This window comes from Aedes albopictus, chromosome 3 (genome assembly GCF_035046485.1).
Source record: "Aedes albopictus strain Foshan chromosome 3, AalbF5, whole genome shotgun sequence".
Classification (NCBI taxonomy): Eukaryota; Metazoa; Arthropoda; class Insecta; order Diptera; family Culicidae; genus Aedes; species Aedes albopictus.
In genome coordinates, this window is record NC_085138.1 from 150,284,681 (window position 1) to 150,310,303 (window position 25,623).

The following is a 25,623-nucleotide window of genomic DNA, read 5'->3' on the forward strand; positions in this document are numbered from 1 at the left end:
CTAGGAAAAGCTTCTCTCAGAAGCTTGGAAAAGCTTCTCTCAGAAGCTTGGGAAAGCTTCTCTCAGAAGCTTGGAAAAGCTTGTCTCAGAAGCTTGGGAAAGCTTCTCTCAGAAGCTTGGAAAAGCTTCTCTCAGAAGCTTGGGAAAGCTTCTCTCAGAAGCTTGGGAAAGCTTCTCTCAGAAGCTTGGAAAAGCTTCTCCCAGAAGTTTGGAAAAGCTTGTCCCAGGAGTTTGGAAAAGCTTCACCCAGAAGCTTGCAAAAGCTTATCTCAGAAGCTTGGGAAAGCTTCTCTCAGAAGCTTGGAAAAGCTTCTCTCAGAAGCTTGGAAAAGCTTCTCTCAGAAGCTTGGGAAAGCTTCTCTCAGAAGCTTGGAAAAGCTTCTCCCAGAAGTTTGGAAAATCTTGTCCCAGAAGCTTGAAAAAGATTTTCCCTGAAAATTAGAAAAGCTTAGTCCACAAGCTTGGAAAAGCTTCTTCCAGAAGCTGGAAAAAGCTTCTTCCAGAAGCTTGGAAAAGCTTCTCCCAGAAGCTTGGAAAAAGGTTTTCTCAGAAGCTTGGAAAAGCTTCTCCCAGAAGCTTGAAAAAGCTTCACCCAGAAGTTGAAAAAGCTTCCCCCAGAAGCTTGGAAAAGCTTCCCCCAGAAGCTTGGAAAAGCTTCCCCCAGAAGCTTGGAATAGCTTCTCCCAGAAGCTAGGAAAAGCTTCTCTCAGAAGCTTGGAAAAGCTTCTCTCAGAAGCTTGGAAAAGCTTCTCTCAGAAGCTTGGAAAAGCTTCTCTCAGAAGCTTGGAAAAGCTTCTCTCAGAAGCTTGGAGAAGCTTCTCTCAGAAGCTTGGAAATGCTTCTCTCAGAAGATTGGAAAAGCTTCTCTTAGAAGCTTAGAAAAACTTCTCTCAGAAGCTTGGAAAAGCTTCTCTCAGAAGCTTGGAAAAGCTTCTCTCAGAAGCTTGGAAAAGCTTCACCCAGAAGCTTGGAAAAGCTTCACCCAGAAGTTGAAAAAGCTTCTCTCAGAAGCTTGGAAAAGCTTCTCTCAGAAGCTTGGAAAAGCTTCTCTCAGAAGCTTGGAAAAGCTTCTCTCAGAAGCTTGGAAAAGCTTCTCTCAGAAGCTTGGAAAAGCTTCTCTCAGAAGCTTGGAAAAGCTTCTCTCAGAAGCTTGGAAAAGCTTCTCTCAGAAGCTTGGAAAAGCTTCTCTCAGAAGCTTGGAAAAGCTTCTCTCAGAAGCTTGGAAAAGCTTCTCTCAGAAGCTTGGAAAAGCTTCTCTCAGAAGCTTGGAAAAGCTTCTCTCAGAAGCTTGGAAAAGCTTCTCTCAGAAGCTTGGAAAAGCTTCTCTCAGAAGCTTGGAAAAGCTTCTCTCAGAAGCTTGGAAAAGCTTCTCTCAGAAGCTTGGAAGAGCTTCTCTCAGAAGCTTGGAAAAGCTTCTCTCAGAAGCTTGGAAAAGCTTCTCTCAGAAGCTTGGAAAAGCTTCTGTCAGAGACTTGGAAAAGCTCCTCTCAGAATTTTAGAAAAGCTTCTTCCAAAAGCTTGGAAAAACTCGTTCCAGATGCTTGATAAGATTCTTCCAGAAGCTTGGAAATGCTTCTCCCAGAAGCTTGGACAAGCTTCTTTCAGAAGCTTGGAAAAGCTTTTCCCAGGAGCTTGGAAAAGCTTCTTCCTGAAGCTTGGAATAGTTTCTTCTAGAGGCTTGGAAAAGCTTATTTCAGAAGCTTGGAAAAACTGGTTCTTGACGCATTGATAAGCTTCTCACAGATGCTTGGAAAAGCTTCTTCCAGAAGTTTGGAAAAGCTTCTTCCAGAAGCTTCTAAAAGTTGATTGTAGAAGCTTGGAAAAGCTTCTTCCAGAGGCTTGGAAAAGCTTCTTTCAGAAGCTTGGAAAAACTGGTTCTAGAAGCTTTGATAAGCTTATCTCAGATGCTTGGAAAAGCTTCTTCTAGAAGCTTGGAAAAGCTTCTCCCGGAAGCTTATAAAATATACTCCCGGAAGCTTGGAAAAGCTTCTCCCGGAAGCTTGAATAATCTTAATCTAGCTGTCCGGAAAAGCTGCTTCGAGAAGCTTGGAAAATTGTTTCTCAAAGCTTTGTAAAGCTTCTTCCAGAAGCTTGTAAAAGCCTGTTCCAGAAGTTTTTAAAAGCTTCTCCCAGATGTTTGAAAAACTGTTTTCAGCTTGGAAAAGCTTCTTCCGAAAGCTTGATAAGAAAGCCCTGCGAAAATTTCTCGTATAAGCTTAGAGACTGTTGTTTAGCAACTGTTCTAGAAATTATAAGAATACTTCAAATGGGCATATCTCCCATCTTAGAGTTGAGCAACGTAATCATTCCGAAAATTGATTCTTCCAGTCAGACATCCTAGCATCCTAACTGTGTGTGTATGAGTGCCCCAAGTTCAAAGTTGCTCAACGGCAACAGGAACTGCATCAACGACGACGACTACGACGCCGACGATCGGAAAAGCAACGGGAAGCCTCGAGCCGAGCATTTCAAGCCTCCCCGGCGGCAGAAGCTATGATATCAGTGAAACGTTGTACAGCTACCAATATCAGTGCCAACAGCAGCAGCAGCCATCATCATCACCATCATCATCAGCCGCATCATCACCACGGTAACAGCACCATCGGCAACCATCATCATCACCATCAGAACGGAACGGGAACGGTTCAAGTCCGCAGCAGTAGTGCAGGTCGTGCTGCTAGCAGTGGATCCGTCATCGTCGCTACCGGCAGCAACAACAACAATCGGTTGATCCGAAGCAGGAACAGTCCGTACCTGAGCAACGGGTACTCTTCCGGTGGGACACCCGGAGGAGGACCAACAACGACAGCAACGGTGACCGGCGGTTGCTCCTCGCTAACCAATGGTGTTGTTGGTGGTGGCGGCAGTGGATCGTACTCGATCATAACGAACGGTGGCAGTTTGTACTACAGTAGTGCCAGCAACCAGAGCATAGCGGCGGGACCGAAAAGTTTGGGCAGTGCCAGTGAGGGCGGGGGACCGGTGGTGACAGCTGTGAACAGTTCCGCGAATAGTGTGGTGCCCGTGGGGACGACCGATTTGTTCGAGTTGGACAGTTTGTTTCTGGTGCCGAAATGTGCCCTCACGTACGATAAGGCGATGAGCCTGCGGAAGGACCTGGCGGCGTACGATTTCAACATTCGGATCCTGGAGGACACCCCCAAGGGGAACGTTTGGATATGTAAGTTGTATTGTTTGCAATATGATTGATTTTCATTCTATTTCAGCTTCTAAACGTGACAATAGTTTTTACCAAAACTATTTTATTATGAAGGATGATAAAAATATAAAGAGTAAGGATACAATAATCAAAAATAGTATGAAACTAGCTCACCAATTTATTATGGTAAAACTTTGGGTAAACCTACAATTTCTTGAATAGTGCCAATCATGTTTGATGAAGGATTGTAAAACATCTTTAAACTCTCTGTTTGAAACACGTGGGAATTTCTGCCGCAATTTGTATATGATATTTCGGTTGTTATATGTAGAATGTCTGGCGGAAATTCTAACAGATTTCCTAGAGAGTTCCCAGGATTTTTTTTTGATGATTTTCTTTTAGACATATTAGAAAAATAAAACAATGAAAAATGTGACTGGATCCGTACTTGCACATATTGGATTTATTTTTTTTTCCCCGTATAACCAGTGTTACGACGTGGTGGGTGGGTGTCAGAAAACGCCTATTTCGGCATGATGATATTTGTGAATGAATGCTAACAGCTAGATTATGCTAGTTTTTTGGCTTATAGTCTTATAAATTGTGTTGATTAGGTGATTATCTTCGTCGACGTTTTGATCAAGCTGTTTGACCTCCCTCAAGGTTCGTCACACAAATTAACTAGTTAAAAGTCGAGCCCTGAGAAAGGTCCAATAATCGGATCGAAACGTCGGCGATGATAACCAAATAATCGACGCAATTCATAGAACTGTACGCCGAAAAGCCTACAAAATCACACTTTTCAGAAGAGCTGTTAGATATTGCAGAGCGTTTTAAGGAATTTAAGGTGGTTTAAGGGCGTTGCAGGGAATATGGAAGTGGTTTTCGGAGGTTTCAGGAAGCTTTCAAGGACGTTTTAGGGATTTTTCAGCAGGGTTTCACGGCGATTCATCGGGTTTAAGAAGGCTAGCAAGGAAATTCGAGGGAGTTCCAGTGGAGTTTCAAGGCGTTTTAGGAGGTTTCAGAATGCATCTAAACGCCGGAATCTTTAAAAAAGACACGGACACCGTCTTCAGCCAGAGGCTGTACAGACTGAACGAAACTTAACACTAGACAACGGACACGACACACATTACAAGCACCAGTGGATACGAGGAAGAAACATGTCTTGCGAAAAGTTTCATCGCTCGGAGCGGGATTCGAATCCTCACCCCCATGGCATGATACGTTTATACACTTGATGACGTAAACCGCGCGGCCACGAGGCTGAAAACCTCTGAAACCCTTTGATGGCCCCTGTAATAACCCTGAAACGCTGCAGAAAACACACTGGAACCAATCAGTAATGCTTCTGAAATCTCTTGAAATTTCTGGAACGTCCCTGCAACCCCCATGAAACATCTTGAATTATTTGAAAGCACTTGAAAGTCTTCGTAACGTCCTGACCTTTTTGATACTCCCTCAGATCTCCTGGAAAACTCCTGAAACGCCCTGAAACCCCCCGGATCACCCCAGGAACGCTCTAAAGCCGACTTGAACACCCCTAAAGCTCCTTGAAAACCACTGAAACCGTGAAAATCCTAGAACTCCCCTAACCCCTTGAAAACCCATGCTATGCTCCTCAATCAACTTGGAACGCCTTAAACACCTCTGAAACTCCTTTGATACGCCCTGTAAAACTCCTAAGGCTCCTGGAACGCCAGTGAAATCTTATGGAGCGATACTAAAATCTCCTGGATTGACCATGAAGTCTCGTTAAACCTCATGTAACCCCTTGAAAATCCTTGAAACACCATGAAAACCCCTAGAACGCTCCTGAAATCCTCCAAACGAGGAACACCACAGGAATACCCCCGAAACCCCCGGGAACGTCACTGAAATCCCCTGCAACGCCCTCGAAACGTCTTTAAAACTCCTTAAAGTCCTTAAACGCCCCCGAAATTCCCTGAAACGACCTTAAAATATTTAATTGCTTTTTTTCTTGGATCAGAAATAGTCTAGCTGAAAAAATCCAAAAACCTACTTTGATTTCCTAAAACCTGTGATGTTTATTAGTAATATTTTTTTAAAGTCCCGACAGCTGATCTGGTATAAACAAATGTGGGCCCGTTCAGTATAATACACGGTGTCAAAATCTCGATTATTATCGAACTTCCATGTACTTTGGAATTTTGGATTTTCTTCGAAAATGATAAGTATTTGGGTTATATTTATACAGTTTGGTATGGGATATGTTTAGTTTTAAAATGTATTTAGTTAATTTTACAATGAAAAATAGCAAAACACTTAGATAAATCAAACTTTCCCCGATGGAGTATTTTCATATTTTCCAACATAGTCAAAATGCTGACATTCTCTGCGGAAAAACTCGAGGTAGCGTAATCTGGGAAGAAGTTGATCACTTTTCCTCTATTCTTTTGAATAAAATCAGGCACATTGCATATGACTCTAAACAAATATTTTCAAATCATGTACTGAGTGGGCCTGTTTGAAGTTCTGTAAACGAAATTCTCACAAGAAACTGCTAAATTACATTCTAAGAATGGAAAATTATTGAACAAACTAAATTTGATGATCCTTAATCTGAATAAGTTTTTGAAATTCTAACGACTGGTGTATTTTGAATGTTAAAAATAAAATAAAGTTTAGTTAGTTACACAACGACCCAAACGCCTGAAGGTAGGCAATTTCTTGAAAAATGGCCGTACTATCGCAAAAATATGCTATATTCAAACAAAACTTATATGTTAACATCAATTTAAACTAAAAGCTATGCCAATAAGCCATGAATAAATAAAAATATTTTGTGACTAATCTGATATATACACAAGGCGTAGATGGGAGGCTATTTTTTGATAGGCAGTTTTTTCACCTAGTGTTCAAACCATATTCAAAAACAAAAAAAAAACGAAAGTTTTTCCAATTAAAACAGTATTGTGGCGTTCTCAACGGTTGAAGGGCGTGTATCCCAAAGTGATCAACTTCACCCCGCTAATCAACTACCCCTCAGATTACGGTACATTAAAATCGTAATTTTGACACCGATGTATATTAACTGGGTCTTATCCCAATATTATGAAAATAGCTAAAGTGACGCCAGCAATGATTTTCCAAGCTTCTGAGAGAGACTTTACTAATCTTCTGAAAGAATTCTTTCAAGTATTTCAAAGAAGCTGTTCAAAGCTGCTGGGAGAAGTTTTCCCAAGCATCTGAAAAAAGCGCCCCAAAGCTTCCCCAAGCTTTTTGGATAAGTTTTTCAAAACTCCTGGAAGAATATTTCTCAAGCCTCTGGGAAAAGATTTTCCAAAAAGAGAATCGTTTCCAAAATTGTTGGAAGTTTGCCAAGCTTCTGGGAGAAGCTTCCCAGGTAACAATTTGATGTTGTACAAACGTTTCTGCAACTATTTTAAAGCAGCCTTCATTTGAACAAAAGCTGAGAACAAGAGGTACAATCCTTTATTCAGCTCCTAAACATCCAATTTTGGTGATTTTATTCAACCTTTAGCTGATATGAGGTTCTTTCAATTCTTCAGCGCGCACTGTTGTAAAAAGTACAACACTTCTAAAAAAACCTCGCTCTTCGTATACAACGCGAGCGCGGTGCAGTTTCGGTTGCTTGATGGCGCGCGTCGTGGAATGTTAAAGGCTGTTTTTAGGCTTAATATGCGCTTAATCAGTAATCAATTAAATTAAAAATTGTTTAAAAAATCAAAATAAATACAATGAGCCTATTTTTACCATTTGCTGCTTCTATTTAAAGAAAAGATGTTTCGGAATGTATAAATAAATCTGTGAGATAACTGGGAATTGAACTCAGACCTTCTGATATATAGTCACTCATCTTAGCACCTACACCACACACAATTGTATACATATCCTCGAAAACAAGAGCATTACTTGTTGTATCTGAATAGTCAAGAACATAAGTTGAACTAAGCCTGTATTAAGGCTGAACAAGCGATGCGGGCTTCACGAAAACATGTTTGGGTCAGCTGTCAAAAGTTACTTGATTAAAGGTTGAACAACAGATGATTAATTCTGCATGTTGGTGTATGCCTTAAAGCTGTTTTTTTTTCTTATCTGTAGTATCACCCATATTTAATTTGGAGCTAGTCAAAATCCTGTCACAATTGAGCTGTGATGGACAATGGTTGATGTAACACCTGATCCCAATTAGGCACACAGATGAAGAATATTCTATTCAACTTGATATTCAGCCATCTATGTATTGCTGATTAAAGAAGTTAAATAAGCCATACTTCAGACCAATATTCAGCTGTCATTATGTTTAGCCACTGACACCATTACCCAGCCACTGTACAGCTAATACCCTCACTGTTCAGCATTGTTACCTGGGTTTCTAATGTTTCTGGAAACAATCCTCTGGATGAGGATTTTGGAACCTCTTGTACGTTCTGGAAATAGCTTTTCAGAACTTCTGGGAGAAGTTTGCCAAAGCTTCTGCAAGAACCTCCCCCAAGTTTCTAGAAAAAGTTTTCCCTAGCTACTGTGAGAAATTTGCTCAATTTTTGGAAAGTTCTCAAGCATCTACAGGATATGCTTTTTCAAGTTTCTAGTAGAAGTTTTATCAAACTTTCTCGAAGAAGAATTACTAAGCTTCTGAGAGATGTTTTCAAAATCGTTTGGAAGAAGCTTTTCCAAGCTCCTAAAACAAGTGCTCCCGAGCTTCTAGAAGAAATTTTCCAAAGCTGTTAGAGTAAGTTTCCCAAAACCTCTGGCAGAAGTTTTCCCAAACTTCTGGGAGAATATCTCTAATATTATGAAAGTTGCCAAGCTTCTAGGAGAAGATTTCCCATCTCTCCGAAAACGGCCTTCTCCAGCTTCTGGGGTAAGCTTTTATAGCTGTGTTATCCTTAGCTTTTGAAAAATATGATCAAGCTACTGAGAAAAACTCTTACAAGCTTCTGAAAAAAACCTACCCAAGCAGAAGCACATAACAAGATCATAACAAAATTATGACAACTGTTGTTAAAAATGACAATAGTTGATGTAATTCTGTTAAAAGGATTTTTCCATGTGAATATCCATTACTAAAATATTAACATTTGTTATAATTTTAGTAACTAAAGCATAACAAAACTTGTTTCATTTATTTAAACAGATTTATAACAACATTTGTTGTATTATTTCAAAATTTATAAGATTTTTGTATTGTCGCGAAGAAGATTGATATTTTTTGTTATTTTGGTCACTCGAGCCAAGAGATTCATTACAAAACTTGTAACAAATTTGTTCTGAAATATGTAACAGAACTTGTTATAATTTTGTTATGATATCACAAGTTTAGTCCAACAAATTTTGATATAATCTTGTTATGATTATTGTTTTAATTGTAACGAGTTTTGTTAGAGTTTTTGTTATTTAAACTACTAATGGTACAGGTTTCATAACAACCGTTGTTACAAAAATCATTGTCACAAAATAACACATCCTGTAATAATTTTGTTTTCCCATCTGGTTGGGTATCCAAGCTTCTGAGATAAGCTTTCTCGAGCATATAAAAAAAGTTTTTCAAACTCCTGCGTTTATCTCTGAAACTTGGAAAAACTTCTTGGAAAGCTTCTCTCTTAAACTTATTCACTAAAATCAGTCGTTACTAAACAAGAGAAAAATGTTTGCATACCCTCTCTTACTATTTGTTGGATGAATCCCTCAAAATCTCGAAGATCGAGATCGTGCGACTTACACAATTACTGATACTGCCAATCTAAACTGATCGATTGACACTGATTATAACTAATTCATGTTTCTTCAATTGGTGTCAATCATGGAACGACATGCGTATCGCGCGCAGCTCATCAGTAGGTATGGAAATGTCCGCATCGCCGAGTAAACAGGTTGAACGGCGGCGGAGGGCTGGAGGCTAATACGGAAGCGCACGCACGTGCTTCCCACTTAGTCCAAACATGGAGTATACAAACTAGGCCGTTACCAAACCACCGTGCAGCCGCAATGTCAACCAAACCAACCGATCCAGCAATTTCTCTTCCCTGATATACCTACGACGGTTATCTTGTCGTTTTTTTTATTGCCTTTCTGTCAGATCGTTTGCACGATAATCGCCGTCGATATATGTGTCTACGGTTTTGCGAACATTGCATCGTCACCAAAGCGTGGCGATCTTAAAGTAAAATGAATGTTATTCTTCTGATTGCTGCTTCGTCGGTATGCAGCCCAATGCTGCATCGTGAAACGATTAACCGAATTGCATTTGATCAATCCACCTAACGTCACCTATTCAGGTAAGCCTACTTCTTCTTGATGTCTTCATCTCCCAGGTACAGAGCCTGCTTCTTAGCTAAGTATTATACGAGCTCGTCCACAGTTATGAACTGAGAACTTCCTTAGTCGAACTCTGACCAAAACTAAAAGCTTTCGGACCAAGGTTCGAACATACATAGAAGGCTACGCAGTTTTCTGATTATTGTCTCTAGATTTTGATATCTCTTAATATATTCTCTTTTACGTAACATTATTTAATCAAAACCATTGTAGGAGGTCCTTAAAAACGTCATAAAACTAAAACGAAATCATTTGGGTCGAATGAAGGTTCTCAGAACCTACACTCCCGTTCAAAAGTTTGGGGTCACCCCCTCAAAAACATGTCATTTTTTTAGGCCCATATTCCACGGACGCCAATTTGCGTCCGATTTCAAAACCCTAGGTTTCATTCAAAAGATAATAAGTCAAAGAAACTTTGAACATGATTTAAAAGAAACTTTTACAAAAAAAATTGTATGTAAACTTAACCCAAAGTTGCCAAATTTTCTAAAAAATAAATATAAACTTACGGCACTGTCGCTGGAAATTGGGTCGACCAAATTTTAAGATGAGAGCGGTAATATCACCCATTTTCTATTAGCTTTCAACTGCATTTTACAGAACTAACGCTAAAAAATCTAGAAAAAAAGTTATTAAGTAAATTATTCCTTGATGTCATCGACCAAAAGTTTGGGGTCACCCCTCAATATGACGTATCGGCCAAAAGTTTGGGGTCACTTTCGTAAAACATGGAAAAGTGATTTGGTGATATCTTCGTCATCTATAGTTCAATTTTAATTATTTTTGGCTCATTTCAAAGATAATTAACTAAATTTACGTTTGATGTCTTCAACTTAACGTATTTAACGATTTTTGTATATAAAAATGTTATGTAAAGTTAGCACATTTTACCACGCTTCAAAAAATGAGGCAACTTTACGTTAAGTTTTAGTATGTAAATTTCAACAAATATGTGTGGTTCAATGTCTATGCAGTAAGTATCATGCATTTTGTTTCAAATAAGCCAAGAAGAATTAAAATTGAATGAAAGATGCGAAAGATATAAACAAATCACTTTTCCATGTTTTACGATAGTGAAGGGGCCGGATCACAACGTCCGAGGCCATACTGTCCCGGTCGTTAAGTCGCGTTTTTTTGCGAAATAACGTCCAAAAGTTTAGGTGCGTCATAATATCCTATGTGCCTTCTTTCCTTGGATTTCGTGGCATACTTGTATGTTTGGACGTTATGCCCCGAAAAAATGCGCCATAAAGCCCTGGGACATTATGGCCTCGGACGTTATGATACTGCGCCGATAGTGAACCCAAACTTTTGGCCGATGCATCATATTGAGGGGTGACCCCAAACTTTTGGTCGATGACATCAAGGAATAATTTACTTAATAACTTTTTTTCTAGATTTTTTAGCTAAGTTCTGTAAAAAGCAGTTGAAAGCTTATAGAAAATGGGTCATATTACCGCTTTCATCTTAAAATTTGGTCGACCCAATTTCCAGCGACAGTGCCGTAAGTTTATATTTATTTTTTTAGAAAATTTGGCAACTTTGGGTTAAGTTTACATACATTTTTTATTGTAAAAGTTTCTTTTAAATCATGTTTAAAGTTTCTTTGACTTATTATCTTTTGAATGAAACCTAGGGTTTTGAAATCGGACGCAAATTGGCGGAGATATGGGCCTAAAAAAATGACATGTTTTTGTGGGGGTGACCCCAAACTTTTGAACGGGAGTGTATTTAGAACTGATTGGACTTCAAATTGCTGCGTGGGTTAGTTTCCTGTCCAGTTTCAACAACATGAAATCTTTTTAGTTTTCAAACGGTTCTAAAAACCATTATAAAACCTATGTTACTATGTTTTGGTTTTGTTATGGTCCTATAGATCTACTTTAATTTATTGGACTTAAAATGTTACTTGGGTAGTAGCAGTTCCGGTGAAATTATAATCATGAAGAACCGAAATAGGTTTCAAAACTAATATAAAACATCAATAAAACCAGGAATGTTAGTTTTCCTTCAAATTTTTACAAAAATGTGCTTGTACGGTTAAGTTTTCAGAGTGTTCATCTCAGTTCTGAAAGTCTATTACTATGAAATTCTGAATGAACTTGTTGCCTTTCCACAAAATTGCATAAAAGAAAAACAAACCTAAAAAACACTCGACAAAATAATTTCCCGGAATTCGATTGAAGTGGTACCGTGAACTTGTTTCTTGGCACGCGTGGTTTGCTTTCCATTGAGAGCAGCAGCAGCAGCAGTCAACAGTCGTGCCTAGTAGTATTGGATGGGCACATAAGTAAATGCGGGTAATGGGTGGCCTCCTCTGAGAAAATTTGCCGCCACCATAGTCGAACAAACCGCCGACACAGAACAAACGGACCGAAATTGAGCGTGGAAAGCCGCTGTTTGAGCCCGCTATCATTGCGCGAACATTCCAACAGACGATGAGCGCGGGAGGATATGGCGACGGCGATGACGGTGGTGGTGCACGTACAGGGGGGTAATCATTTAACTTCAATATGCACAATTATAACAGGGCGGTGCGCCGCCGCACCGGTTTGAATATGGTAATTAGTGAGTGTGCGCATTCTGCTGGAAAGGGGGTTGATGTGATGGTGCCGTGCATTGTGGGGGAGAGTAAGATGAATGTTTTGGGTTTAATAGTTTTACTGATAATTTTGCGTTGGTGGTCATTTTGCGTTTGTGCCAAGATTTGAAGAAGAAAAAAGCTGGAAAAACTGATCCATCCTTCTGGAAGAAGCCTTTCCAAGCTTTTCGGAGCGTAAAACTACCAGTTTTTTTTTTTGAACTTTTGAGAGAAGACTTTCAAGTCTCTGAGATTTTTTGTCAAACTTATAAAACATGCTAACAAGAGACAGTTTTTTGCCATGATGAATTTCTTAAGGAGTTCCTTTAGAACATTGTTTTTGGAAATTCCATTAAAACTATTTGTCATTTTCTTTGGGAATCTCTTTGATAATTGTCTCGGATATTGGTTTGGCAATATCTTTTTAGGATTCCTCCAGCTAGTTTTCGTTTTACTTGAGGTTTTCTTCGGTAATTTTCCTTTTGCAAAATGTTTCAGCAATTTCATTGAGTTTATTTCCGAAGTTGTTGGGAGCTTCTCTGTTATTTATATTCATTTCCTCAAAACTACTTCAGCACCTTAAAGAAAGCTTCTAGCCATTTTTTTTAAATTTATGTGGAAATTTCTTTCCTTTGGCTATTTCATCGAGAATTTCTCCAACAATCTCTTTGTGAATTATTTCGTTGTACAGCACTTCTTTTCGGAATTTCTTCTGCATTTTATTTAAAAAATCCTAAAGTAATTTCTTTCTTATTTATTTTGAACATTTCATAGGAAGTTTTCACAGAAATTCCTCTTGAAAATGGGCTTCATGGCCGAGCGGTTAGTGGCGTCAGTCGTTTAGGTGTCTCGTAAGCTTCGGAGTGTGGGTTCGACTCCCGCCCCAGTCGGGGAAAACTTTTCGTCTTACGGAAAATTTTCCACTGGGCCACAGGGTGTTGTTACACGTGTTGTCCGTTGTCTAAATGTTAGTCATGTTCAGTCTGTGTGGCCCCTGACCGAAGACGGTGTAATTGTCTTAAAGAAAAAAAATCTTTAGGTTATTAATTTGTAAGTTTTTCAGAATAATTATTTGTTATAATCTCTGCGAATCGCTCCAACAATTTCTTTGCGCTTTCCTTCCTTGAAATTACCAAATGAATTGTCGAACAAATTTCTATAGAAACTTGTATAAGATACGGACACGCCAAAACGAATAAAAAAGCCGTTCCAAAAGAGTTGTAGAAGGAATTTAAAATTTCCGCTAGTATTTACAAAGAAATTAGCGAAGAAATTCTCAAAGAATATGCCAAAGGAGCTTCGGAACGAATTCTCAAAAGAACTGCTTGAGGAATTTCCTAAGAAATTAATTCAAAAGAACATGCCAGAGAAATTCTCAAAGTAAATATGTTGGTGAAACCATCAATGGAATTTCTGAAGAATTGTGAAAGTATGCCGAGAAAATCTCTAAATGATTTGTTGAAGGAATTTCTAAGGAAATTACCGAAGAAATTCCCAAAATACAAACCAAAGAAGTCCCCAATTGAGTTTCCTGAGAAATTTTAGAATTGCTGATAAAATTCCTAAAAAAAATTTTGGAGCATGTTACATTGAAATTGCCGAAGGAATTCCGAAAGAAAATGCTACAGCATTTGCCTGATTGTGAAAAATTAGCCTAAGTTAAAATTCACGAATAAAAAAAAACTTGCCCAAAATCATAACAGGAAGAACATCGAAGAAATTATCTGAAGATTTGGCATAGGCATTAAAAAAGGGAGTCACGAAAGAATTGCCGAAAGATTCCTCTACGAAACAGTCGAATGGCATAGATAAAAAAAACAAAGAATTACAAAAGAAAATCCCGAAATATGTGCAGAAGGAATTGCCGAAGACATTTACGAGGAAAACCAGAAACACTGTTGAATTAACTGCCAAAGGCATTACCGAAAGAATTCCCAGCTAGAAAAATTTGAAGAATACCTAAAAAATGTGAAATAATAAAATAAAAATGCTTGAGGAATTATTAACACGATTGGCAAAAAACTCACAAAAAAGTTTTCGAAGAATACGAGAAAAATTTCTAATAAATTCCAGGAATTGCCAAAAAAGTTTACATAATATTTATCGAAGAAATTCTCAAATAAATTGCCGAAGGGGAAACAAAGGTATTACCGAAGAAATTTGCTAATTCTAAAAGGAATCTGAAGTGCCTAACAAAAAGCAAATAAATTGTCTGCGGGACTTCAACTGATTTCGTACACCGAAAAAAGCCCGTTTCGCAACCGCAATCCGTCTTTTCACCTCGCGGGTAACATCATTATTTCACGTCAGAATTATTATGATATTCCCCTAACAAGCCCAGGTTAATCATCATCATCAAATAAATTGTCAAATTGTTCAGGCCACAAAAATAAAACTGTTTGAATCAAATCGAACGTCACATTTAAAGCTAATGCAATCCATGTTTGAAACAAAAATGCATCTTCTGACAGATTATGTTTGAAATAAATGTAAATATTTTTATTTTTTGTGGCAGGTAAGACCAACGGAAATATTTGTTTTCCCATTGAACTTATTAAGTCATTTCTTTTCCTACCTCCCGTACTGTACTTCCAATGCCAACATCAAGTGTACCTCTATTAGATAACATACGCTCCCGAAAACAACGGGATTTTGGGGAAACTTTTGGTGAACCTTGCCATTTTTCGAAGACCACTTTATTAAGAAGACTTGCAACACTGCTGAAAGTCGGGAGTCACTGTTTGCAACGCCACCACGGATAAAGGTGGCACTATTCATGATAGTGTGTGTAAATCTTCATACTCGCACCAATACACTTATACACTTTTATGCAAAAGTACCACCTTAGCTCAACAGGCGGCGGTGCCATCGGTGACGCTTGCCATTAGTATGGAAAAACAACAGAGTTAGAGTGTCCATCCCGGGACGTCCCGGGACAAGAATTCCCGGGATTTAGAGAATTTCGGGATTTCCCGTATCCCGGGATTTAATATTTGATTTCCCGGAGTTCCCGGGAATCCCGGAATGCATGATTTTATGCCCATTATTGGCGTTAAATTTTAAAAATTCTTGATGGAGCCTGCAAGAGGACGATTCAGTTTTTGTTAACAACACATTCTCTTGACGACTTCTATAATTGCATCACAAAATCGCGAAATCCTCCGTAACAATCAAGTAAACAAAAATTTTACTCACTCGATAATTATTAAACTTTGTGTGGGCATGTATTGTTTGGTTATCCAAATCATCGAGACAATACCTAGTTTATAGAAACATGTTCGCCCCTTTAGAAGCTCAGTCAAGAGTTATATCAAACAATATCTACATATGCTAAAAGAATTTTGGGCAAATTGCATTCATATTTTGCAACTAATCAAAAAAGTACTGCTAGCTCTCCAGCAGCATATTGCAATTCAGTTTGGGGTCCCTATTATTTATAGGATTTCTGAAACTAAAAAAGCTGTTTTATGAGTGACTACTGTAACAATAATTCTCCTCCAAATTCAAAAAAAATGGATAGACAATAGCTGACAAATGGTGTTTTATTTGAAATTCATATCAATTTCCACTGAAATCTGTATTTCCAAAAAATCCCGGGATCTCGGGATTTCCCGGGATATGCTACAATTTTTATCCCGAATCCCGGGACAAGAAAAATGCCCGGGAAATGGACACTCTAAACAGAGTCTTCTTGATGAAGTAGTCTTCGCTTTTTTGCAGGAGGAAATCTTGTTTGATGTTGCAGCTGGAACTTGTGAGTTTTGTTCATGTTATCGACAGCGAAACGGGGAGCTCCTCAATGGGTATTGTCGTAATCAATATGTAATTGCGTTAATTTTAAAAATTAAAATTTTAGTTTTAAACATTTTATCAGATTACCGAATAAACATGAATATTTTTGTTTCAAACGAACGAAATTTGTCTCCGTGTTCCAAGATAAATAAGATCATACTTTTCACCACCTAGAACCATTTCGTTTAATCGCTTCTTCTAGTAGTGCTACATATATTGAACAGTAAGTTCGAAAAAGCATCGCCTGTGCGTGTCTGTCTAAGGTTACGAACGATGACTAAATTCATCCGCAACCCGTACAACAGTTGATTCAGATTCGTCAAGCATCGCACGAATCAGTCTAATCAGCTTCGTCGGAAAACCATGTTCGATCATAATTTGCCATAACTAATTTCTCTTCAAATCAATAAACAGATGATGGATCTGGTTATTGATTTGATATTTATCGAGAATCTGCTGCAGGGTGAACATCTGATCGTTGATTCGGTGAAAATTTCTATCAGCGTGTGTAGGAAAATTATAATGGTATTCTAAGAGTGAATATCACTAAAACTGGAATAAATTGGCACGACTATTAGAGGAAACCCAGAAGTTACTCCCTTACAAATCTGCTAAAGCAATTCTTTTAAAAATTGTTGGACGAATTCTTCAAGGAGTCCCAGAGTGAATTCCAGCAGAAATCCCAGAAGGAACTCCTGGAGGTATTTCAATTGGAATTCCTGAACGAATAGTGAAAGAATTCCTAAAAAAATCTAGAAAGATTTCTTAAAGGAAATTCGAGACTTATTGCTGAATCGATCCAGTAAAAAAATACTTAAGTAATAACGGAAGAAATCTCGAGTAATTTGAGGACAAAATACTCGAGAATTTCTGTAGCAGAAACCCAACCAGGAGCTCCCTGAGGAATCCTAGAAAGAGGTCTTGGAGAGTTCCCGGAAGAAGTTAATGGAGATATCCCGAGATGGACTAATCCCGAGTTAGAAATCTCGTAAATAAAGATAAAAAATAATGGAGAAATCCCAGAAGAAGTTTCAGAAGAAATCCCTGAAAGTTTTCCTGGAGAGATCCAGCAGAAATGTATTATTATTACTATTATTTATTTTTATTATCGCGATTTTCAGCCCTCGGCTGGTTCGTTTCGTAAACAGAAATCTAGAAGGAACTTCAAGAATATCACAAAAAGTATGCCGAGAAGAATCCAGGAAGCAGTCCCAAAAAGAACTCCTGAATGAATCTCAGAAGGAACTGCTTGATGAATCACTAAAGGAACTTCTAATTAACTCTTCAGAATCCTGTTGTAGCCGTCATCAGTCTCTCAAACTTCTCTTTTATCAAGTAATTTGACTTGAGCGCCACTACCTAGGGAGATAAGCCAACAAGTGTAGGGTTGCCTGACAGTTGAGACCTTTCTGGGGATTGAGACTCAGATCTTCAAATATTGACGGTAAAACTGGACGCAAAGTCAGCTACCAATGAATCCCGAAGGGATTCCTAGAAGAAATCTTATGCAGAGTTCTTGGAGGAATCTCAGAAGAAGAAGTCCTTACAATAAGGACTTGAGTAATCCCAGATGAAACTCCGTGAACAACCCATGAAGGGACTCCTGGAAGAATCCCAGCAGGGACTTCTGAAATAATCTCAGAAGCAACACCTTAAGTTTACCAGAAAGAAATTCTCGGATGAATGCTAAGAAGAAATCCTACAGGAATCACTGAAGGTAGGATTTCTTGAATGAATCCTAAAGATTTTCTGGAGGAATCCAAAAGAAACTTCAGGAGGAATATTCCATCCAATTTTCTGGAAAGATCCAGGAATGAATTTTTGAAGGAAACTCGGAAAAAAATTATCTGGACTAGAGTGTCCATTTCCCGGGCATTTTTCTTGTCCCGGGATTCGGGATAAAAATTGTAGCATATCCCGGGAAATCCCGAGATCCCGGGATTTTTTGGAAATACAGATTTCAGTGGAAATTGATATGAATTTCAAATAAAACACCATTTGTCAGCTATTGTCTATCCATTTTTTTTGAATTTGGAGGAGAATTATTGTTACAGTAGTCACTCATAAAACAGCTTTTTTAGTTTCAGAAATCCTATAAATAATAGGGACCCCAAACTGAATTGCAATATGCTGCTGGAGAGCTAGCAGTACTTTTTTGATTAGTTGCAAAATATGAATGCAATTTGCCCAAAATTCTTTTAGCATATGTAGATATTGTTTGATATAACTCTTGACTGAGCTTCTAAAGGGGCGAACATGTTTCTATAAACTAGGTATTGTCTCGATGATTTGGATAACCAAACAATACATGCCCACACAAAGTTTAATAATTATCGAGTGAGTAAAATTTTTGTTTACTTGATTGTTACGGAGGATTTCGCGATTTTGTGATGCAATTATAGAAGTCGTCAAGAGAATGTGTTGTTAACAAAAACTGAATCGTCCTCTTGCAGGCTCCATCAAGAATTTTTAAAATTTAACGCCAATAATGGGCATAAAATCATGCATTCCGGGATTCCCGGGAACTCCGGGAAATCAAATATTAAATCCCGGGATACGGGAAATCCCGAAATTCTCTAAATCCCGGGAATTCTTGTCCCGGGACGTCCCGGGATGGACACTCTAATCTGGACGAAACCTGGGATTTCTCAGGAAAGAAATTCTTTTGGGATTTCTCAGAGATTTTTTAAGAATTCCCAAATTTGAGAATTTCGTAGCATTGCCAGTTACAAGACGTGCGGTTAACAGTTTTCCAATACTTTGCTGAGTATGTCGAACAGTCTAGGAAAGAATCCCCAGATGTAAAATAGAGAATTCTGAGTGAAATTTTCAAAGGAACTTTCAGAGTAATTTCTGAATTATTTAGAGGAATTTGCGAAGAAATCTAGAAAAAAATCCCAGCGATGTTTCCAGAAAAATGTCCAGACTAGTATTCAATTATTATTCTTACTTTATTATAGTGATTCTCAGCCCTAGGCTGATTCATCTCTTTATTCACAGAGAAATTCACGGCAAATTTCAGAGAAGGACATCCAGAGAAACACCTGGGGTAATTTCTCGGAGAATTGTATGTAGAATTTCTGAAAGAAATTCTTTAAAAAAACATTCTTGAAGAAATTGCCACCCCAGAGGGGTTCTAAGACAAATTTCCTCAGAAATTCAATCTAGCACCCTCAGAAGAATTCGTTAAGGAACTTTTGAGAAATTCTAAAAAATATCTCTTAAAAAAATACAGAACAATACCCAGGAGAATCCTCACAGAAACGGAAGAATTCCCAAATTTGATAATTTCTCCAGGCGTATCTGTTAAGTTTACTTCAAGAGTTCTTTCTGAGAATCCTTCAGAAGTTCCTTCTGCGATTCTTTTCAAAGTTCCTTCTGCGATTCTTTTCAAAGTTCCTTCTGCGATTCCTCTCGAAGTTCCTTCTGGAATTCTTCAAGTAGTTTATTTAAAGATTTCTCAAGAAGCTTCTTCTGGGATTCCTTTTTTTCGATTCCTGCTCTTGAGATTTCTCCAGGAGCAGTTCTCTTGCATTCCTCTAGATGCTTCTTTCAGGATTCCTCCCTCCCCAGAATTCCTTCTGGGATTCCTGCAGAATTTTTTTTTCTGAGATTGATTAGGAGTTCCATCTAGCATTCCTAAATGAGTTCCTTCTCACATTTTTCTAGAGGTTCTTTCTGGGACTCCTCAAGAAGTTCTTCTCCATTCTTCTGAAACTACTTAAGAAGCTCTTTCTGTAATTTTCCAGCAGTTTCTTCTGAGAGTTTCATCTCGATAAGGCATTCATGGAGGTATCGCGGAACTCGTGGAGGAATCCCAGAAAGATTCTTTGGAGGAATCTTAGAAGGAGTTCTGGTGGAAATCTGGGAACGAATTTCTAGAAGAATCTCGGAACGAAATCTTGGAAGACTTATTAATTTCCTTGAGGAATCCTCGAACGCCCGAAAAAAACTCAGAAGGAATTATTGATACAACTACCGTGCTTGAAAAGCTTGGCTAGAAGTTCGTCCTTTCCAGCAGCCTTGTATGTCTGTCGGTCTTCTATTACCACCTTTCAACAACATCTCGAAATGTTCGGATGAGTGCAATCAGTTTCGTACCTTTTAAGTCCGCCCTCTGTTGCTTATCCCTTGACAGATACGCGTATTTCGACTACCACTTGTAATCTTCCTCAGTGTCAGCTATCCATCCAGTGGTTCAAATAATCGGTACAAGATCTCGAAGTGTGCTCCTCACCTGGTAGCCACCATTGTTTTATATGTCAGAAAATTTCCATCATGGTCGTTGCACATTACGGGAGAAATCTCTGCTCTACTCCGTACGCCTTTGACTATGTCGTAAAACCTTCGCATATCGTTGTGTTGCAAACTCTCTTGCGCCTGAGCAATCATATTTTCCTCATGCTCTCGTTTACTTTTTTTTGCAGTTGAAATTATCACTCTCGTTGATCTTACTTTTCCAAACTGGCAAGTAATGGAGATCACAATAACACAGTTACCCAAAGTTTTGATGAAACAGCGTCAAATTCGGCATTACCTACGCTTTTCCACTATTTTAAGGCAGAAACGGAGAATTTATCATCTCAGCTTACAAAAATACACCTCATAACTACAAACTAGTACTCTACCGCCTGCGTCCTTTTGGCAACACTGCCACTCAGAATTGTTTTTACTATGTCAATCACTAACAATGACTGAAAACCCTGTTCATTTTTATTATTTTACTCTTTAATTTCATCTTTGGATAAGAAATTTTCGCTTGTGATTTTATACAAGAAAATCCATTTCATGAACAGTATTTACTGTTAGATAAATCTCGCCCTCCATGATACAACGAACACCATTCTCACAAAGTCTGCAATCATAAACTGCTGTTGCTTCATCCGCGACTGTATATTTTCCCTTGTTGTTTGTTTTGATAAGTTTCCATCCGGTTTCGGTTTCTGCTCGTGTCTGGTTTATACTTTTGGCTTTGCATTGCATCCATCTCGTAGTCGTAACAAACATATGTAACTCGTACAAACCTCAACATTCAACAATGACCCAACGGTCACCCAAACAGCGCCAGCGGGCGGTCGGTGGGTGACACCTTACTAACAGTCTATAGACAGACAGACAGGTAGAGATGGGGCGAGAGGTACGACCTGGCTTCCGCCAAAACTTGTTAGTTAGTTGTTGTTTTATTTCCTCATCTACCTACCCCTCCGGTGAGACGATGTGTGCGGACTGGAGAAAACAGACACATTTCGCTTTCGCTTTTTAGTCTGACCCTTCTTGACGGTTTGCGGTTTTCGGCGTGTTGTGCGTCTCGAATTGAGATGACGTCGACCTGTCTGTCAAACTGGCGGCGATTGCGAAGCCCTAACTGATGTCCCGACTGGGATGATGTATCAAGGTGTGATGTGATAATTGTTCATCGATTGATTTTCGGTGACGTTATATATTTACCAATTCTTAGTGTTTATTTATGGGAATGCAGAGGGCTCAACAGCTTCCATTAAAACGAGTGGTTCGTGTGTTTGGCAAAGTTTTATAAGGTGTTAAGGACAAGCTTGTTAAAATCCCAAGATGGCTACCAATGCAATGGATATTTGTAATTTTCCCTGTAAGAATCCCTGGAGGAATCCCTGGAGGAATATTTAATTGAATCTTTGGAGGAATTCCTGGATTATTTCATGGAGGAATCCCTGGTGGAATTCCTTATTCCTGAAGGAATTCCTAATTCCTGGAGAAATTCCTGGAAGGAATCCATTGAGGAATTCCTGAAGGAGTCCCTGGTGGAACCGCTGGAGGAATTCCTGAACGAATTCCTGGAGGAATCCCTGGAGGAAGTCTTGGAGGAACCCCTTGAGAAATTTCTGGCGGAATCCCTGGAGTAATTCCTGCAGAAATTTCTGAAGGTGTCCCTGGAGGAATTCCTAGAGGAATCCCTGAAGGAATTCCTGGAGGAAATCCTGGAGAAATCCCTGGAGGAATATTTAAAGGAATCTTTGGAGGAATTCCTGGATTATTTCATGGAGAAATTCCTGGAGAAATGCTTGTGAGCATCTCTGAAGGAATTACTGAAGGAGTTGCTCAGAAGTTCCTGGAGAAAATTTTTGGATATAATTCTAGAGGAATTTTTGTAGAAATTCCTGAAAGAACTCCTCATAATATTCTTGAAGGAATTCCTGGAGCAAATCCTTGAAGAATTCCTTGAGAAATTCCAGGAGGAATTCCTGGAGAAATTTCTGGAGGAATCCCTGGTGGAATTCCTTATTGCTGAAGGAATTCCTGGAGGAATTCCTCGAAGAATCCCTGGAGGAATTCATTGAGGAATTCCTGGAGGAGTCTCTGGTGGAACTCCTGGAGGAATTCCTGGAGGGATTCTTGGAGGAACCCCTTGAGGAATTCCTGGTGGAATCCCTGGAGGAATTCCTGCAGAAATGCCTGAATGTGTCCCTGGAGGTATTCCTGGAGGAATCCCTGAAGGAATTCCTGGAGGAATCCCTGAAGGAATTTCTGGAGGAATTCCTGGAGGAATATTTAAAGGAATCTTTGGAGGAATTCCTGGATTATTTCATGGAGAAGTTCCTGGAGAAATGCCTGTGAGCATATCTGAAGGAATTACTGAAGGACCCTCTGGAGGAGTTCCTGGAGAAAATTTTTGAATATAACTCTGGAGGAATTTTTGTAGAAATTCCTAAAAGAACTCCTCATGATATTCTTGAAGGAATCCCTGAGAAAATTCTTGAAGAATACCTGGTGAAATTCCAGGAGGGATTCCTGGAGAAATTTCTGGAGGAATCCCTGGTGGAATTTCTTAGTCGTGAAGGAATTCCTGGAGAAATCCCTAGAGGAATATTTAAAGGAATTTTTGGAGGAATTCCTGGATTATTTCATGGCGAAGTTCCTGGAGAAGGACCTGTGAACATCTCTGAAGGAATTACTCCCTCTGGAGGAGTTCCTGGAGAAAATTTTTGGATATAACTCTGGAGGATTTTTTGTTGGAATTCCTTTAAGAACTCCTCATGATATTCTTGAAGGAATCCCTGGAGGAAATCCTTGAACAATTCCTTGAGAAATTCCAGGAGGTAAAGTTGCAACCATTCATTTGCAAAAATTTTCTTCTTCTTCTTTATTCTTTATTTCTTTTCACTTCATCTGCCTTGTGGCTTAATGAAGGTGGTGGGGAAAAGCCCTGTGGAGTTGAACAACAACATCAAATTTCAGTCTCCAGAAGGCATAAAAACCCCACATCTTTCCGAACACAACAGTTACAATTTCTAACAAAACTAACATCAAGACTTACAAATTACAAGTTAAATACATTATAAACATAGTCACTATTTTAAAACACGACAAACTGGTGATGGCATCACTGGTTGTCCAAGACGCGCTCAAGTTTGATATTGTTGATCGCATAGTCGTAGCAAATAGGATTTTGTTTTCGATGGAATGTAATAGTGTTGCACTTGTGGATACTCAATGTAAGCATGTTTTTCAAACTCCAATCCGCAAAATGGTCGACTAATTGCTGTAGTTTGGCACAATCACTTAGAGATTGTATGATCATGTAGATTTTGACATCATCGGCGAAAAACAATTTACATCCGGGCGGTAAGAGGCGAGACAAATCATTGATGAAAATCGAAAACAACAATGGACCAAGGTTGCTGCCTTGTGGTACGCCAGATAGATTTGTGAATGTAGCAGATGTTTCCGAGCCAATCGTCACGCAGAGTTTCCGGTCCTTCAAGTACGATTTCAACCAGCAAATAGAGTTTGAACAGATGCCTAGTAGTTCAAGCCGCTTCAGCAAAATATTGTGATCCACACGATCGAAAGCAGATTTGAAGTCCGTGTATATCACGTCCGTTTGGAATCCACTGTCCATGGTTCGCAGACAGTGCGATACGAATTGCACGAGATTCGTAGAAACCGATCTATTCGGATAAAACCCGTGTTGGTCGGTAGATATGTATGTTTTAAAAGCGGAAAACATCATATCGTACACAACAATCTCAAAAACTTTTGAGCTGGCACACAAAGACGTGATTCCGCGGTAGTTTTCTATGTTTCTTTTGTCACCTTTTTTATGAACGGGGAACATGACGGATAGTTTCCAACTCTCAGGAAATTTACGTTGCTGTAGCGAAATATTAAACAGAACTGCCAGGACAGGACTTAACGCAACACAACATTCTTTCAAAACGCAAGATGGTATGCAGTCAGGGCTCGCTGCAGTAGAGTACTTCATCTTTTTGATCGCAGAAGACACTTGTTGAACGGTAATATTATTGATAGCAAGGTCACAGACATTCAGTGTGGTTCCTCTACATGCAATTTCAACCTGAGAATCCGTTGATGTCGTGTCGTTGAATGCACACAGAAAGTGTCTAGCGAATAGGTTGCATTTTTCCAGAGACGAAGAAGTATAACAATCTCCTAAAAACATCTCCGTTGGCAAACCATTTTCATTACGTTTCGATTTAACAAAGTTCCAAAACTGTTTTGGGTTTCGTCGTAGACTGTCCTGCATTCGTAGGGTATAACGCTTGTAGAGAAGCCGATTGTATAACCGATATCTGTTGCTAGCTCTGACTAATTCCTGTTTGGTAAACAAGCAGCGATTTCTACTATATTTCCGAAGAGCTTTTGATCTTCTGCGCTTTAAGTGCTTTAAGCGGCTATTGCCCCACAACGGTTTAGGAGGCGGTCTGCGTAAAGGAACGTAATCGAGCAAGGCAGCTTCTATAACGCGTGTAAAACTATTAACAGCATCGTCAATACTGTCTACCGTCTCAAGAAATTGCCAATCATATCGAAGAAGTGCTTCATTCAAACCATCGAAATCTGCTTTCCGGAAATCAAAGCCGTAAGCACAAGGAGCGTCATCAAATTTACATTCATTTTCTATTATCTCAGTTCAGAAGCATGCTATCGAAAAACAATGTATGGATGAATTGAACCTTGTAGTTTTATCTGAAAGTTTGCCGAATAACATTGGGGTCGCGCACGCATTCCAAAGTCGTGAGCGAGCTGTGAAGGCAACTTTCCACAGCGTGAATGAAATTTACATTCACCGCGTGGAGATTTTTGTGGAAACTCCTGAAAGAACTCCTCGTGATATTCTTAATGGAATCCCTGGAGGAAATCCTTGAAGAATTCCTGGAGAAATTTCAGGGAATCCCTGGTGGAATTCCTCATTCCTAAAGGCAATGCAATGCAATGGATATTTGTAATTTTCAGCAAAAAAAAAAAAAATAGATCACAAAAGTGAGAAGGCTTTTTTTTCAGAATTCATGAAATAATCCTACTGAATCAGTGTTGTAAGCTCAGATAATTTGTGCCGAAGTGCCACATAATGGATAGCTTTCAAGAAAAGTGTGATAGTCCGTGGTGGTCTTCCTCGGCCCTCAATGTGGGAGGCTGTTAAAAACGAACGGAAAGATTGTTCGAAGTAGCTCCAAGCACAATACCAGCCGATAGCGAGCTCGTCGATGAATCAATCCCTCCATATGTCAGACGAAGAGATCATCAGTTCAAATCACTTTTTGTTACAAAATTTGGCAGCGATGGGTTGATTCCGATATTTTCAAAGAATGGCAAATAATTTTAAAGTGTTCGTCCGAGCAGTGAGGGTGAGTCTGTGGTCATTGCAGATGAGAAGATCAGGAATACATGGATGAGAAATCGTATAATGCCAAATAATGATGCTGGCAAACATGGAATAATGCGTCAAGCTGACATTTCTACTTCAGGTGGCATCTTGAGAAGAAATGTTGCCAAAATAGCGTTATTGGAT

General features: G+C 39.0%; 1 protein-coding gene and 1 long non-coding RNA gene across 8 annotated transcripts in view; both read left to right on the forward strand.

Moving 5' to 3' along the window:
* LOC134284142 (protein doublesex-like) overlaps positions 1 to 3,221 on the forward strand; it is an 85,066-nt gene extending 81,845 nt beyond the window's left edge. For 4 of the 5 annotated variants that reach the window (XM_062842476.1, XM_062842478.1, XM_062842480.1 and 1 more), the window contains exon 3: positions 2,329 to 3,221. In XM_062842476.1, coding sequence (XP_062698460.1) covers positions 2,494 to 3,210 — 717 coding nt within the window. In that variant the 5' untranslated portion in view covers positions 2,329 to 2,493 and the 3' untranslated portion in view covers positions 3,211 to 3,221. The remainder of the gene's footprint in view (positions 1 to 2,328) is intronic. The other variant, XM_062842479.1, reaches the window with a different exon arrangement.
* Positions 1 to 25,623, forward strand: part of LOC109424009 (uncharacterized) — a 406,914-nt gene that overhangs the window by 325,293 nt on the left and 55,998 nt on the right. The gene's annotated exons all lie outside the window — the stretch shown is intronic.